The following is a 16,759-nucleotide window of genomic DNA, read 5'->3' as shown; positions in this document are numbered from 1 at the left end:
TTTTTTTTTTTTTTTTTTTTTTTTTTTTTTTTTTTTTTTCTGACAGCGCTAGCCTGTTCTTAGGCTCGGATGGATCGAGCCGATTCGGTGCACCGACAGAATGCTAAAAACAACCTTCACTTAGGATCTTGCCGGACATGGAAGCTACTATGGCACGGTGACTACCGAAGTCCAAGTAACGACCATGGATCACTGCTGTGATGGGCACACAGCACATTCCATCACGCCACCACCAACACCACCCAACAACTGGAACTCAAACACAACCTTGGCCCCGCCACCCTGCTATCATCCGTGGATCAGCACCGCGACATTCCCATTCGATCTCGAGGGTTGCAATGACGGCGGGCCTTCCCAGACGCACATCAACAACATCAACAACCAGAACGGCTTTGCGCAGTCTGGACCTTTGCCGCGACCTTTGAATCCTTGCGGCAACGCCCATTGTCACTATGCAAACATCCCAAACGCCATTTTCCCAATACCACCACCCGCTTCACCCACCACCACCACCACCAACAATGGACAAGCAACAGCTTCCAGCGCTGCAACCCACACAAGCGGCCCGCCTCCGCAACCCCAAACCTACTCCACAACCTCGGTTATAACCGCCGTACCCCGCCCGAAAAGGCGCAGTACGTCACGCCCCTCGGTGCTCACCCGTGTCCAGTCCTCGGGTCACCGCATCACGGCCAAGCTCCGTCACATGGACCCCGTCAAGCTCGCATACCTGCGGACGTCGTTTGTGTTTGCCATTTCCGTGCTTGTCACCTGGACGCCGAGCAGCATCAACCGCGTCTACAACCTCATCTACCCCGAGCAGATCTCGTACGGTCTCAACCTGGCCAGCGCTGCCGTCCTGCCACTGCAGGGCGTCTGGAACGCCGTCATTTACTTTTCCACCAGCCACAAGATCCTGCGTGAGGAGTTTGAGCTCCTGTCGGCGCGTCGGCCGGTCCTTCGCAGGGTGCTCGCCTTCTTGCGCGTCGTCGACCCCAACAGCCCCCATTTTGTCGGCGTCGATGGCGGCTCCTTGGATCGCGCCCGGTCAGCCGGTGTCATGTCGGGGCCGACGGCCTGCCAAGGCGGCGCAGGCGTATCTGTCCCCGTCGCGGCCGGCAGACTGTTGCGGCACTACAGCGCCGATGTCGTCGAGATGAGCACTCGGAATCCCCGCGTCGGTAGTAACGTGCGGGTGCAGAAGGGTGGTCATTTTGATGTTAGCTTATGATGATGATGCCGTGTGAATTTTCTTACGAAGCGTGCAGCGGGAGTTTGGTTCCTTTTTTTTTTCTTCTTCATTCTATTTTCTGCGCCCCTGAATTTACCAGTCTTAGTGAGACTTTTGTCTCCCTCCTTTCTTTTCCTACCCTTTGCTTGCCTCGACCTCAAGCAGGACTTGGAACCTCTTTGACAAAAGTTGTACACACTAAATAATCTTGATTTTTTTTTTTTGATTTCTTTCCCATGTAAAGTAGCACATTTGGATAGTATGCAATACCGTGTTCCCAGAGGAACATGTTGTACAAAGAACTGACCCAGCGTATGGGTACATACGATTTAAGCAATTAGCAGCAGAACACCCTGAATTTTGCTATTTTCGTCTAGGCGATGGCCAATCAGCATACAATGCCAAGCCGGTTAAAAATCAACTGGGTAGCAGTGGTTGATGCTTGCCCGACATAATTGTTTTCCAGCGCGTTTCTAGCAAGAGCATGACCTTCATTTCTGAATTTTATCATGGACACAGCCACTCCCTGCGACAATTCCATCGTGGACCAACCTTGCTTACAAATTCTTGTGTACTGCAGACGCAGAAGCTGATGCGGACGATTGGATCAACAACGTCGATTTTCTGCCAAGTACGATTTGGCGTGTGCCGACTGATGGGGATGGTGTCGGAAACTTCGGGCCTGCTTCGCAGTCGTCTTCGGCATCCTCGCCATCTGCACTATGGGCTGTGCTTTTTTTTCTTCTTCTTTTTTTCTTAAATGTGTGTGTATTAGTATTCTCGAGCACCAACGGATGCCGCAGGCAGCGACGCACGTAAGCCAGATCCCCCAACCATGACTGGGCCATTTACATGCGTCAACGTCTGACTGTGCTTCAAACGCTGACATTTTCAACGTAGCATCGACACACCCTCAAGCCGGGTCGAGGTAAAAATAAGCCTCACCATTGCCGCAAAGTGGCGCACGCTGTCCGGGGAGGGGGGAAGGAGACCCATCTTGATGCGCTATGGAGGAGGGACAACCTTATGATGACGTCTGAATGTGTACATGATCTTTTTTTTTTTTTTTTGTCCAGAAATGATAGCATGCTCTCGGTCAACAGGTTCGCCAACATACTCGTAACCATCTTCAAATCCAAACTCTCTTGCAATACGGCCCTACTGGAATGGGCGCTGTACAGCGACTCCCAACTGTCATCTGCAGTCCTTGCCGGCAAACTATGATTTGGTGGTGGTGAACGGGAACCCCTATCCGCCTCTTGCCGTAGGAAGCGGGTGCTGTCGTGGCTGACGGCACCTCGGCTGGCTTGAAGCAGATTATTTGTTTTCCGGACGACCGACACCAACTTCGTTGCCTGTTGCCGGGTTTCACTGAGAACTGATCCCGCAGACTACCTCGCGCCCGCGAAGTTGGAGACGGTCGTCGATGAGGACAGGTACGAGGGCCGCTTCTACGTCGCACTGGAGAAGGTGCATGATGTCAGACCGCCTGCCATCGGAAAGAATTCTTTTTTGTTTTCTACGATGCCGCTGACCGATAGGGTTTTCCCGTGTGTTGTCACCCGTTCCTTCTTGTCACAGAGAGTACATGTCTGACATGGGTTACTTATTTATACTATAGGCTCTTGTTTCTGCCAAGCTGTCAAAAAAAAAAAAAAAAAAAAAAAAAAAAAAAAGCCGATAGGCATAACCACTTTTCTACGTCGGGACGGTGGTACCGAGTTGGATAGGTTGGGATTTAAAGCTTAGCGATGCACCTATTCGACTTGGGGGCGTTGGGGAAAAACATCAACACCGTATGTAGTATGAGCACAGGAGTTGGCAAGTCGCGTTACAGTTGCATGTAACCAAGGTTTGGTCCAGGTATTTATTCTCTAATCATGGCTAAAACGGAGCCAAATAAAACCACGAACCAATACAGAGAGCCCAGAGAAAGGAAACAAAACCAAACAATCCCGATGAGCCAGAGAATCCCAATAAGCCAGATAAACCCAATAAACCAGACAAACCCAATAACCGAAACAATCTAAAGAAAAGTAAAACACCAAGCCGATCCAAACACCAGACATCGATAGAAGACCACGGCCCAAACAAAAAAGCCAAATACTCCCCAGGACTTGCCAGTCAAACAAAAGAAAAGAAACGATCATCACCAGAGCTCCCAAAGCGACAAAATTTGCGCAGGCTGGATGGAAACCTTGGCCGGGTCGGCCTTGCGCAAGTCGTCGTCGGTATCCTCGGGACCCGTCTCGAGCAGCCTCCTCGGTCCAGGCTTGACGTCGCTCGCGTTGATGGGGAGGGACATCATGTTGGCGACGCCCTGGATAACGCCCAGCAGCAGACGCTTGTGCATGTCATCGTCGACGGCAAAGTCCACCATGACGTTGTAATCGACAGACAATTTCCGCTGCAGCGCCAGGGTCGCCCTCATGGCCCTCTCGGGGTTGGTGACGCCCGGTTCCTCGTCCTCGCCGTCGCCGCGGGCCGTGGCCGCCATGACCATGTCCCTGACGACGGGCCGGTACCGGTTGTCGTAGACGGCCGTCTTCATGGCCAGGAACATGTGCAGTATGTCCTCGAAGATGACGGTGGCTTGGAGCCACGTCTCGGAACAGAACTTGTTCATTTCCAGGACGAAGGTGGAGAAGCCGGTGTGCAGGTGTCGGGCCTCGATGGCGGCGTACGGAAAGGTCCTGGCGAAGGCGATGGCGTCGCCCAGGAGCACGCGGAAGCTGGCAAGGTCCTGGCGGGTGATGCCGGTGTTGTTGGGAATGCGCATGTCGACGTCGATCTCGTAGTCGTGGAGCAGCAGGTGCTCGATGGTGATGCGCAACATCTCGGGTAGAACCTCGCGTCGCAAGTTGAGGAGCGGCGACTCCTCCATCCGGATGGCGATGGCGTCAAGTCTTGACGTCGGGCACGAGTCCGCATCCGATGATGGTGGCGGTGGGTCGGCCGTGTACGCGGGGAGCTGCGCCTTGCACACGTCGATGATCATGTCGTGCTGGTACAGGATCGCCGCAACGCCACGCAGGGTAGCTCTGGCGTCGGTCATGGTGGGGATGAAAAAGTTGTCTTCGCGTTCCTCCATGATCCGCTCCATGGCCTGGTCCAGGAGCTGGCCAGTCTCGTGCTTGTCGTAACCACTGTAGAAAGGAAGGTCGAGCGATGGCAAGCTCACAGGTGGTGCGTTGCCGCGGGGACGTCTGGCGGAAGGATGGTGAAGGATTGCCTTTGATATCTTGATGATCGTATTGACCCAGATCTCGTTGGATGGCAGGCGCTCCATCTTCCGAAACTCGGACCGTTCGGGTCTGATGGTCCCAATCTCTTCGTAGTCGACCTTGCGCGTGTAAAAGGGCGGCAGGCAAAGCTCCTCGACGCGCTTGTACACGGTGTGTTGCTCGATGCTTGCACATCGCGACGCGTTGGGGCCGTACATTATGCGGCGATGGCCAGTGCTTGTCATCTGCTGGGATGTTGCGGGCGCCAGACCACTGTCAACCAAAGATAGTAGATGCTCCATGTTGGCGAAGAAACTGAAAAGAGAGTTATATCTCGTGGATCAAGGTAAAGATAGGTAGGGGTTTCAAAAGACGCAGAATCTGAGCTGTGTGGCAGGTTCTGGGGGTTTGGAAACTTGAACAGATATTTGTTCAATATGATGGACGATGAATAAAGAGAGAGAGAGAGAGAGAGGGAGAGAGAAAATGAAGAATGGTGAAAAGAGTAGCCGACGACTCTTTTATAGCTGGTTCCCACACAAGAGGGTGGCGGGGCTTTTGTTTGTTTGTTTATCTCGTACAGTAGGCGTGAGTGCATGCGAAGACTTGGGGCGCAACATGCGTTTTCCTGCACGAGGCAAGTTAATCTTGAAAATCTTGTTTCTGGCCGACTTCCAGTCTTGCCCTTGGGAAAATGAGTGCCGGTGGTAATAGAAGAAAGATTAAATGATTGACATTCCGCCTTGCTGTATGTAGAATATTGTATCTGTACGAAGCGATTGCTTTCTCAGCCCGACCACTATTTGTATTGTAACTTGGCGCAATTTTCCGCCTTGCTTTGACGTCAATCGAGTTGGAATTGCCCGCAGCCAGCGCACATACAGCTGCAGCCTTGCATGCGCCAGGCCAAATTCTCCCTTGACCATTTCTATTATGCTTCAATGATATGGTTTGCCCGCGACCCATGTCTCCTTCTCTTTTGCAGCTACCTCCAGCATCGCGAGGCACACTCAAACTTAATTTTTTTATATTGCCATATGCTTGATGAAGTTTGGGGATTCTGCCGGGGATTGGGGCTACCATTTATATTACAGATTTAGTCTCCAGGGAAGAGCTTCATGCATGTTGATTTTTGAACAAGACCTAAACCAAAATCCTTGGGTCTTCTATTTTATCTACAGACACTAACGTGTAACAACTCCCTTGAGTAATACCTGTGGCCGAGAATAAAACCTGGAAATCGAGCTTTGATGCCAATTATTTGTGTTTCTATCGTTTCGCAGACTTGGTTTCTGGCGTTATTGAGATTCGTGAAAAAAGCTTTCACATTTTACCGTGTAGGATCCTCCCAAATTATCCAACAAGCCTTCCAATTCGGATCACAACTCCGGTGCTGCTGGCTTTGTTAGCGAGAAGGGAAACAAGCAGCTTATTACAGATCGCAAAGCCAGTAGGGGCAAGGACACTACTATGAATCAAAACGCACTTCTGGTGCTCGACATAGAGGTATAGGAGATTAAATAAATTGGTTTATAAATAGAAATCCCTATGCAAATCATCTTTTGGTCCATCTTTATCACACAATAAACACGTCCTAGCCATATGTAGGGAACAGGCTCAAAAAATCTGACAGACAACCTGTGGAGATGTCCTTGGGCGGGTTTTCAAGATCAAAAGGGACAAATTCACCCCGATGGTAGCACCAAGGTCTATGGCTTCACATGGCAAGGAAACAAAAGTGGCGTTCGCATCAACGCCGGGCAGGCGCAAAAGGGGGTCGTGCTTTCGGCCAGCAATTTGCTAAAGTGCGACTTCGACGGGCTTCTACCCTACGATTACATTGGGAGTTTACAACGATCCTGCCTGTTCTTTGAAACGGCAGAAAGACCGACCAGCTAACTAACATTCGAGGACGCTGAAGAAGAATATGCACTTTTTCTACAGACAGATGTTGGAGAGTGGAACTTGGTTTGGAGCAAATCCATCTTCCGCTTCCAGTAACGCCACCGCCTGTCGCTTCCCGCCTCAACACCGCACCCACCAAAAACCACCAACAACCCTAAACCGGCGACTTGCTATAGGTGATTCGCGTAGTCCTCGTCTGCAGGATGCCGCGATCGCTATGGTCGTCGCCGCCCTTTGTAGAATCGATCGAGAGGCGGTCGGCACGGACCTCGGTCTCCACATCGCACCCGTCCAGCCTGAGGAATTGCTTCCCTCTGGTGTTGCTGTTGCTCGAAATCTGGCCGATGGTGCGCAGCTGCATAAAGTCGTCGCCGCTCTTGTTGGTGTTGTCATCGGTCTTCCCGCGTTTGCTGCTGAAGGTGGACGGTCGGACGTGGAGGATAAAGTGGCGAAGCGTCGACATGCAGGCGCACATGATGAGGAGGTTGGCCTCGACGAGGCTTTGAGCAACGAGGGGATATGTCAGTATAAAAGGACCAGTATTGGCAGAGGTTGAGGGTATAGAGAAGAGTGAGGATGCACATGACATACATCCAAATGGTGACAAATCCGGATGACCAAGGCTGGTCTATTTCAGTGAGAATTTGGATCAAAAGTATCAAGCGCACAACCGACGTGATGACAGTCCTAGAGCCGACAACAAAGCAAGCAGTTAGTTTTTTTTTTTTTTTTTTTGCTTTGTTTTTCATTTTGTTGAAAACGCAAGGAGGTGCATGGCAATGTGTCAACACTTACGCGGAACCGATAAAAAACAGACAGAAGAGTCCAGCCTTTTTGCGCCACGACAGCTGCAGCTTCAAAACCATTGGCAGAGGGATGCAAAAAATAACAACGTCGGTAATGCAACCCAGGGCCGCGGTAGCCTGGTACATGGCCGGACGGTTGATGCAAGAGCCCACGTCTGCGGGGATGCTGAGATCGTAGCTTTTCTGGACGGGCCAGCAAGGGAAAACGGAGGCGAAAAAGATGCCGATACCCGCCCCTGCCACGAGGAATATGGCGAAGAAAATGGACCATCGATACCATTTTTGAACCGCGTTGATCTCGAGCAAAAACAAGAGGACTGCTATCTTGGACAACATCGTCGGGATTGTGTAAATAACCGAGCCTAGATAGCCGCTCATCTGTATGAGGCGCCCAAGTTAACACGTTTTTTGGTCCGCGTCTTCCAACAGTAATGGGCTCTTCTTGCTGTAGCAAACTTACGTAGGCGAATTTTTGGAACTTGTCGATCGGCATCTCCCACATGTGGATTCCCATATATCCCTGGTGGTATGCATCTGGTTGTGACAAGCGTGTTAGTGGTGACAACAGGTGCTCGGGGAGTGATTGGCCGAATGTTCGGGACTTGTTTACCTAGGAGAAGACCTTGGAGGGCAATACTGCTCATCTGTTAGGGCCGCGAAAGCTTGTTTAGTCAAAATTTCTTCTCCATTGTCGGAAAGAAAAAGCAAGTCGGATCAAGCGACTGTTGTTCCGAAGCGATACTGGAGTTCATACCCAACCCATGACAATCAGGGCTGTTGGTCTCCATTGTTAGCGAGCTTCTTTTGTAGAAGATGGGTCAATGGCGATCACAGGTGTAGATCAATCGAGGGAGAGAGAGAGAGGGAGAGAAAAAAAGAAAAGGGGTATTTACCATCATCGAGGCCCAGATTTTTCCGAACAACCGATTTCACATAGATTCTTTGAATCACAAAAGTCGTCGACAAGAATATTCCGCAGCCGCCGACGATGTAGGAGGTCAGGACCGAGTTCCGCTGAGGGTTGTCAAAGTCGACGATATACCCCTCCGGCGGCGGCATAGCCACCATAACACCATCAACAACAGCCATCTTGCAGGTTTGATGTTGCTGTAAAAAGTCACTGTTGAGTCGAACTAGGGCGAGCCCTGGGCAAGCGTCGTGGATGATATGCGGAGGACAAGCGGACGGGCACGGCGCTAGTTCGTCATGATTTATCCGCTTTTTCTTTTTCTCCGATGGCGACTTTGCAATTGTAACCAAAACTGGAAAGGGGCTCGTTTAGAGGTGTTATTCCTGCATAATTTTTACCAACAATGGCCAAGATATCTAGCCCCTTTTTTGTTTTCCAGGTCGAGACACACAGGACCCAGTCTCTATCGAAGCGAAATAGAGAATTCAATATTAACCAACATTGCTCCGCAGTTCTGCTTGACGAGCGGGGGCAAGGGTTAAACCGGCATGCAACGTACATGATAAGCGGCGGCAGCCAAGCCCGTTGGTGCTTGGCAGATGTATAACATGAGTCTGGAAAAGCAGCCAACCTGCGCCACGCAGGCAGCTCAATTCACTCGAAATCATTTGGTAAAATCGGTATTGCAAGATCAAAGAAAAAAATGATTGTTTTTTTTTTGTTTTTTTTTTTTTTTTAAAAAAAAGCAAAAGGCCTAAAAAGAAGGTTATCGTAGCGTCAAAAATAAGCACCCAAACCATTGCTCGGTAAGGCTGAGACCCTGCCGGGAATCCCTGGCGGTGGAGCCATTAAGCAAGGTGAACTGATGATTGAGGTTAGAACACTCCACCGTACCCAAAACAGAACCCTGATTTTCCAAGAGTCGACCCATTTCTCGTGGTAGAAAAGGACTTGACGTTCCCCCTCTTTCGAGCAGCATCTGGACGAAGAGTTTTCTGCATCAAGGCAACGAATAGCAGCCTCGGGCTGTGTTACTCTCATTTAATTCCCTCTTCCCCGCCCCTTTGCTCGTCTTTTTTCTTGGCCCTTGACTCTCCCGTTCGCTTAAAAGTCTAAACCATGTTTTCCCCTCGTGGTTTTTACGCCATAAGCACCCTCGTGGCCGCCATGACCGCCTCTGCCCTGCCCCCTCAGAGCCCGTGCGACGCACTCAAGGGCGCGGGTCTCCAAGATCCCATCCTGCTGCCGGGTGACGAAGCCTACACCGCGCGCATCGACAGCCTGTGGTCCGCCTCGGCCCGTGTCGCGCCCGCCTGCATCGTTACCCCCAAGGATGCCGCCGAGGTCTCCAAGGTGCTTGGGACCTTGCAAAAGTTCCCGCTGGCCAAGTTCGCCATCCGTGGACGTGGCCACAGCCACTGGGGTGGCAGCAACGTCGAGGGCGGCGTCGAGATCGACCTGGGCGTTCACTTCGTCGGCGCCACCTACGACCCGAGCACCAAGCTCGCCTCGGTCCTCCCAGCCTCCCGCTGGGGCGAGGTCCTGCGCGAACTCGACACCAACCACGGCGTCGGTGTTGTCTCGGGCCGCGAGGGTAACGTCGGCGTCGGTGGCTTCCTCACCGGTGGCGGCAACTCCTGGCACACGGGCAGGCACGGTTTTGCTTGCGACAACATAGCCAATGCCCAGGTCGTCCTCGCCGACGGCCGCATGGTTAACGCCAACAAGGACGAGAACGCCGATCTTTTCAAGGCGCTCAAGGGCGGCTGGGGCAATTTCGGCATCGTTACCCGTTTCGACCTTTATACCCACCCTAGCGTCCCTGCCTGGGGTGGTCTGCGAGTCAGCCCTTACTCCGAAGGCCCCCTTGTTGCCCAGGCCGTTGTCAACTTCACTACAAACACCGCCAAGCACCCCGGATCATCCTACCTTGTCAACTGGTCCTATGACCTCAATGTCAACCCGGAGCCCTTTACTGCCCAGTTCCTCATCGACACCGATGGTGTTGTCGAAGCACCCGCTTTTGCCGAGGCTCTAAAAGTGGGCGAGTACTTTAACGACTTTAGCATGCGTCCCATGCACCAGCTCGTTGATGATTACCGCACTTCTGGTGGTAGACGGTAAGTGTTCCAAAACATTCTATGGGGGTGGGGAGGTGTGGTGTGGAAACACATCATTTATCTGGTATACTGGTACTAATTCTTTTTTTTTTTTTTTTTTTTTTTTTTTTTTTTCTGTAGCCAAGTTTGGTTTACGCTCACTGTAGGCAATGACATTCGCATTGTCAACAAGGCCGTAGACCTGACCACCAATCTCATCAACGAATTGCTCAAGGTCATCCCGGGTAAGGACTTGACGGTCCAAGGCACCTTCCAGCCCATGCCTAAGGTCTTTTTCGACATTGGCAAAGCAAAGGGAGGCAACGTCATGGGCATGGACCGCTACGAGGAAGACTCCCTCCAGTGGGCCCTGATCTCATCCGTCAGGACGCCTGAGCAGGAGAAGATTTTGCACGACTTGTCCCTCAAGTTTACCGACGAGCTGAGGGAGTATGCAGTCTCTCTCAACTCCCTTCGCGACTGGCTTTACATCAACTATGCCGACCCTGCTCAGGACGCCATTAGCAGCTACGGCCCCGAGAACGTGGCCTTCCTCAAGCAGGTCTCGGCCAAGTACGACCCAGCTGGCTTTTTCCAGAAGCAGGCGGTTGGCATGAAGCTGCCCGCATGAGTGATATATATATTTGACGGTTTTATTCATGTTTGTGGCTACTTTGCTAACCATCCCGGACTTTGGGAGAACGCTTGCAAAGTTGCTTCGAACTGGTTTCAACGTTGTAAATAGAAAATGAGTTGTTGGTATATATGCAGTTACTCCAGTTGTTAGCTACTTTGATCCATGTCGCAGCACTGTCGCAGCCCTAAGCCGAATCTCTATAAAAGCCGCCACAACGAGTAGAGAGAGCATAGATTAAGGGATATTCCCTTAGGTAAAACAGTGTAAAATCTGAGTCGAACTTGCAAGACCGCAACAATTGATGGCAATTTGATTTTATCAGGAATCATGAAAAATAATCGCCGCTAGGGTTACTTTGCGGCTGCATCTGGTAGGCCTTCTGAGAGATGGGGTTATGTAATCATGGTTTTGGACAGAACATGGGCCACTCGCTGGGTTTAATAAAAAAAAATCTCGCACAAAGATATCTCTCCATTTACAAATCACATTCTCTTGGCGACGCAGCTTCAAAACGAAATAGGTGTAAATTCTTATGTTATTAACTGCTGCGTCCCATAAAACTACGAAAGTTGGTTTATAATATTATTCCTATTCGATTTTCAAAGCAGATGTTTTGATATCAAAGGTTTCCACGCAGACGATGATTGGGATCGGGGATTAGATGCGCTCAGAAATAGACCAATTTCGGCCAAAAGCGATAATTGTGGCGCAATGCAGGGGGATTGAAGTAGCAAATTTATAGGTGTAAATCTACGGAAATTTCGTCCGCCGTGTCGAAGCCACTGAATTCGGCGGCACAAATTTCAGGTTGTCTACACAATCCGTAATCAACGGAGGCAGGGGGCTACTGTGAGAAACAAAAGCCACAATAGAGACAAGAGCTAATTTGAGCGATGTGCATTAAAACGCAAATGGCTTATTCAAGCAAACAAAAAAAAAAAAAAAGCTCCCAGGAGTTAAAACTGGCCCATCCTTGATGCAACGCAAAGTGAATATTATTACTTTCACAAGCGACAGGGTCTGGGTTAATTACATATCAAATATAACATGCCAATGTTTCCAAGGTCTAGAAATAAATAATTTGCTATAGTCTTTGCTCAAGCTTTTTTGAATCTCTCAAATTATACGAGTTTTTTGTGAAAGTTGCCCTATTTATAGAAAGCCATGCAGTGACCGAAGATTACTTCAATGGCCGGACCGGCTATGAATAAGTAATAACCTTGGAGCAAAATAGACATGTTAATACGCGAAATATTGCTTTGTTTATTAATATTGAAAAGCTTGATTTAGCTATAAATACGTCCTTCGCCTTCTTGTTTTCTTTCATTACACATTCACACATTGGTGGTTGACTCAATCTTTTCCCTTCATACCTGCTCTGTTTGTTTTTCCCCCACTTTCTTTTTCACCAAAACATTCGCTTGACAAACATTTCTCTTTACGACTTTATCATATTGAAGATGAAGACCAATACTATCCTTCATTTGGCGGCTCTCTTGGCCGTGGGGGCTATGGCCGCACCGATTGTTCCCGTCAATCCTAGAGCTGTCGACGCCATACCTTCTGAATCTGCGAAACTCGCAGCCCGCGAGAACAATGTCAACGACTCCAACTTTGACCTTCAACGTCGTGGGAACAAAGGGTCCTTCAAAAAGGAATCTATTTATGTGAGCTGTACACGAGAGGATACTGTGATTTATCAGGCATCAACCGATGAAGGTACACAGACATGTGTGTTTACGAACAAAAAAAAGCAAAGGTTGAGAAATGGTCCTGGGAGAAATAATAGAGAAGCGAAGCAGTCCGTGGGTACCGGGAGAGAACCTGAAAATGGGAAGCCGGATCTGGAACCTGTTAAACCAGCTTCGCAAACTGACTCTCAGGGACCTAAGGCCTCGGTCAGGCAAATCCCGATCAGCGAGTCCTGACGTATGGAATCATGGAAGAGCGTCAAAGAGTGGGATACTGCTAGTTTACCTACAGTATTTGTTTCCTATCAGATTGTGCTGTATGAAAAGAATTCCCAAAACAGTAGATCGCACGCAACTCTTTAATCTCAAAGGTTTAACAAGCTCGAAGAATCCGTCTGATGCTGATAAAAGGAGGACCCCTAGTTGCTATCACTGGCAGAGGGCAAGTATCTTGGGTACCTGGCACATAGTAGTGTGCATTAAAGTAATGATCTGGCATGCTTTGGGTCGGTGACGAACAAAGGTCTTTTTTTTTTCTTCTTTTTTTGGCAACTGACATGAAAAAGTAGCCGTAGTAAATCCACAATCATTGCATTAAATTGAGGCCGAGTATCCACTAAGCTCAATTACGTTGAATATAGCTAAAAATAATTGCTGTGTTTACGCTGGAACAATACAAGCAGTCACACTGAGAGCGCTACGCCTTCAAACATCAAAAGATCTGGGACCGAGTCAGGGCATTGACGGCCATTCCGGGCCTTGAATCACAGCAACGAAGGGACCGGCATGTTTGGGACTCGAATCCATGGCCTACGAGGCGCGCAAAATGGTTTATATAAGACGGACTCCGGCACCACCTGGTTAAGCGACTTGTATATTTGGAGAAAAGGTCTTTCAAATATTGAGCTTAATAACATGACTAGCTATCCATCCCATAAGCTTTTGAAATGCCACGGATAACGACAGTTTGTTTGCAAAAGCTCCTTGCGGTCCTTTCAATCTTATACCCACTTACCTGGTCAAATCGCCATTGCGTAAAATTTCGAGATTGGAATGTAAATGAGGGGAAAGTTATAACATAGACATTGGCTACTGCGTTGTTGCCTTCTGCAAACTCTTTTTTACGAGCAGTTACCTGCCATCTGCATGTCGAAAAAAGAAGACTGTGTTGAGTTTATTGCTAGCAAATTTATATCACTATCTAGAATGGTCCCATATGCTGGTCATTTCTGGCTAGCAAACTCTATAATGCGCAGGTCGCCAGCGGGTTATTGAATCCCGGGTCTGTCAAAGAACTCTGTTATGTAAATGTGGTTTCTGCTTGTCATATAGGAATCTTGTTTTTTCTATTTATGTAAAGTTTGATTTAGATTCCAAGACTTCCCTTGCTAAAGGCTTGTATGTGTTTTTAGTTTTTTGGTTTCAAAAATAATATACTATTACACAGAACCACCAAGCAGTATCATTTAAAATTATCATATTTCCAATTATTAAAGAATCATCTACATACGAAATGATAGTTACTGCTTTTTTCTGGCGGCTAATTTCTTTGCTTAACTAAAGCGCGCCGTTTGAACGATTTTTTATTTTTATTTAAATTTTAATATTCATTTTATACATTCCTATTTGGTTCCATAAGCGAAATTTAGTCCAACAAACGTCGGTGGTTCATCTAGGGCTAGACTAAAACTATATCAACTGTTAATATTAATGCTAAAATATAGTCCGTAATATTATCTTACACCGTGGGTAACCCACAAGTGGATGTGTCCCAAAACCAGGCATTTTTAAGGTTGTAGTTTAACATTATATACCAGTTTAATAGTCTCAGTGCTCAGACTAGACCCCTGTGGGGTCCGAGCGCTCCATATACCTTTCAGCCACATGGCTTTTCGACCAATTACATTGCCGAAAAGATCGGGCTCGTTCTAGTCTGAAAACAACTTGTAGAATTTCGCCGTTCGTAGCAGGTATTTGCACTGTGTTCGAGCTATATACGCACTGCATACGCAGAAATAACAGTATGACCACTATTTGCGATAAAATATTGGAACAAAAAAATAAATAAAAATTGTAAACATATAAGGTAACCTGCGTTGCATTATCTGCATTTTTGTCATTTCCTTAATGCAGAAAACGTAATTATAGCTGTTTTGGTTGTAATAATATTTAAATACTCAATATTATTTATAGGCTTTTCGTAATGTCGATCGATTAACAGAACGTTGTTATACGGATATAAAAGATATTGATTATATATGTTCTATGAAAACTGTCTAAAGGTGAGCTTTTGAACGTCCCTCCATCTTATACTTCGCAATTGGGCGGGTGAGTCACGTGCAATTGGCCCGTGCAATTGGCCCGTGCGTTATTGCACGTGATTTATCGCTTTATCGTTAATTTGACCGCGATTACCTTTATTTTAACACCGGCAATTCTTTCTTTTTTACACGCGGTTAATAACCTCCATTCTAATCGTAATAACAATTTGTAAATCGAAAACAATAAAAACAGCTATATAATTTGCGATATATTTTTTAAAAGTGGTTTTGGTCTTTATTCGTTGCGCTTTTACTTTCCGTAACCCGTTATATATTCCTATTATGGTAGTTATTAATTACGTGGCCTCCTTTAACAATAATGATTTTAAATAGCTTCGTTTAGCGTTCCGATTATTTATTTATTTATTTTGCTGTTTAATTGCAGCGACGTCGTTATTAATTAATTGCAAAGCTTTGGCGATTTGGCTTATTTTTAAACAGGATTTTCCTAACACGAATTTCAATACGTGGTTATGGTGATTTTTTAAGGCCTTTTCTCAGCATTTTTTCAACTCACTTTTTGGTAATCATTTTCGTTGGCCGTTCTGCTGCTTATTTATTATTTTATTTGCCCTTTTTATTAATTGGTTTAATTTTAACTCAATTTTTGATATTATATCTCTTTTTAACGACTTTTCCGAAGAGGGTGAGTTCTTGTTTTTAATTTTATCGTCATTGTTAAAACCGCTAATCGTTTAGTCTCAGGGCTCATCCCTGAAGCCCAAAGCTCCACAATTGATCCACTTCGCTCCACTTCGTGGCTCAATTGCGGCTTTGTAATGTACCTGTGGGTCCATCCAAAGAACGTTTTGGTTCAGGTTTGAGGACAATTTGTCGATTTTCGCCGTTTATAGCGGTATTTTTGGCCTTTTTTCGACCGACACTCCTTTATTATTCCACAATTACGCAAAATATCGAAAAAAGAAAATATCGTTAAAAATAGCGTTGAATACCGCCATAAACAGCGATTTAATTTAATTTATTATTTGTTATAACGGCCGATTTGGATACCAGCTGCCCTTAATCCGTTTATAGCGGTACTGGTTTTTCGATCTTTTTTTCGATTCTCGATTTATTTTAATATGATTTTTAATTGTAAACCAAATTTTATAATTTTTGCACGTGGAGGGTCGTATATTTATATATACCGTTATACCAAGCTTTGGTGCATATACCATATTATATAAGCAGTTAAACAAGCGGATAGGCAAAGTATAAACTTTTTAAATATAATTTATAATCGAAACTCGCTTATATTTTGACCAATTTTAACGATAATGAAGCCACAGTCTCAGGGACTGGACTACGTGTAAAAACAAACGTCCACGTGGAGCAAAATCCTTAATACTGGCTTTTAAAGCTTTTTTATATTAAAATATACTAAATATACATTTTATAAATGTTTTTACATTATTTATTTAATCTTTTATCATTTTTGTTTTGCAACCACATTTTACGGGTTTTGCACCTGGGGGGTGGTTTACGTAAGCATAATATAATACTATAATTTGGTACACATATTCAATTATATAAACCGTTAAATAAACGGATAGGTAATGTTATGGATTCGTGCTTAAGGCACGTATTACGTGATAAGATATAAGAGCGGGTCAGGGATAATATATAAAAGGAAGGATATTACCACGACCCGGACACACACCTTTTCTTTCCTTTTTCCCCCCAACGTTAATAATAATATTAACAAAAATATTTAACGGTCCCTAGGCTGTTGGCTTATTTTATAATATTTACTAACGTTTAAATTTAAATACGATAATAATTAACCCAAAACCAGGCCCGGGAGGGGAAACCCACGATTTCTACCAAAATCTAATCGCGAATATCGCGATATTGGAAAAACATATCGTTTAAATGCAATTATATTCCTTCAACGCAGGCGCGATCGCGCAAGAATAACGATTTAAAAAAAAAAGG

At 46.7% G+C, this 16,759-nt stretch overlaps 4 protein-coding genes across 4 annotated transcripts in view; 2 read left to right on the top strand and 2 right to left on the bottom strand.

The window, feature by feature from the left end:
• The window catches only part of PpBr36_06837 (uncharacterized protein), a gene marked incomplete at both ends in the record, with an annotated part of 2,412 nt that extends 1,181 nt beyond the window's left edge, over positions 1-1,231 (top strand). Inside the window, one exon of the mRNA XM_029893979.1 lies at positions 125-1,231. Coding sequence (XP_029748147.1) covers positions 125-1,231 — 1,107 coding nt within the window. The remainder of the gene's footprint in view (positions 1-124) is intronic.
• Positions 1,232-3,380: 2,149 nt separating this feature from the next.
• PpBr36_06836 (uncharacterized protein) lies at positions 3,381-4,757 on the bottom strand (the record flags this gene model as incomplete). Its single annotated transcript, XM_029893978.1, has 1 exon — positions 3,381-4,757. The coding sequence occupies one exon, from the start codon at positions 4,755-4,757 to the stop codon at positions 3,381-3,383; it is 1,377 nt and encodes a 458-aa protein (XP_029748148.1).
• Positions 4,758-6,514: 1,757 nt separating this feature from the next.
• PpBr36_06835 (uncharacterized protein) lies at positions 6,515-8,255 on the bottom strand (the record flags this gene model as incomplete). Its single annotated transcript, XM_029893977.1, has 6 exons — positions 6,515-6,860; positions 6,952-7,047; positions 7,156-7,544; positions 7,627-7,776; positions 7,921-7,940; positions 8,060-8,255. 6 exons carry the CDS (start codon positions 8,253-8,255, stop codon positions 6,515-6,517), a joined length of 1,197 nt encoding a protein of 398 aa, XP_029748145.1.
• Positions 8,256-9,195: 940 nt separating this feature from the next.
• Positions 9,196-10,806, top strand: PpBr36_06834 (uncharacterized protein; the record flags this gene model as incomplete). Its single annotated transcript, XM_029893976.1, has 2 exons — positions 9,196-10,196; positions 10,317-10,806. 2 exons carry the CDS (start codon positions 9,196-9,198, stop codon positions 10,804-10,806), a joined length of 1,491 nt encoding a protein of 496 aa, XP_029748146.1.
• Positions 10,807-16,759: the final 5,953 nt, after the last annotated feature.

The sequence above is a fragment of the Pyricularia pennisetigena genome, chromosome 1 (genome assembly GCF_004337985.1).
Source record: "Pyricularia pennisetigena strain Br36 chromosome 1, whole genome shotgun sequence".
Lineage (NCBI taxonomy): Eukaryota > Fungi > Ascomycota > Sordariomycetes > Magnaporthales > Pyriculariaceae > Pyricularia > Pyricularia pennisetigena.
The sequence above is the reverse complement of the archived record's forward strand: the minus strand, read 5'-3'. Positions and strand labels throughout refer to the sequence as shown.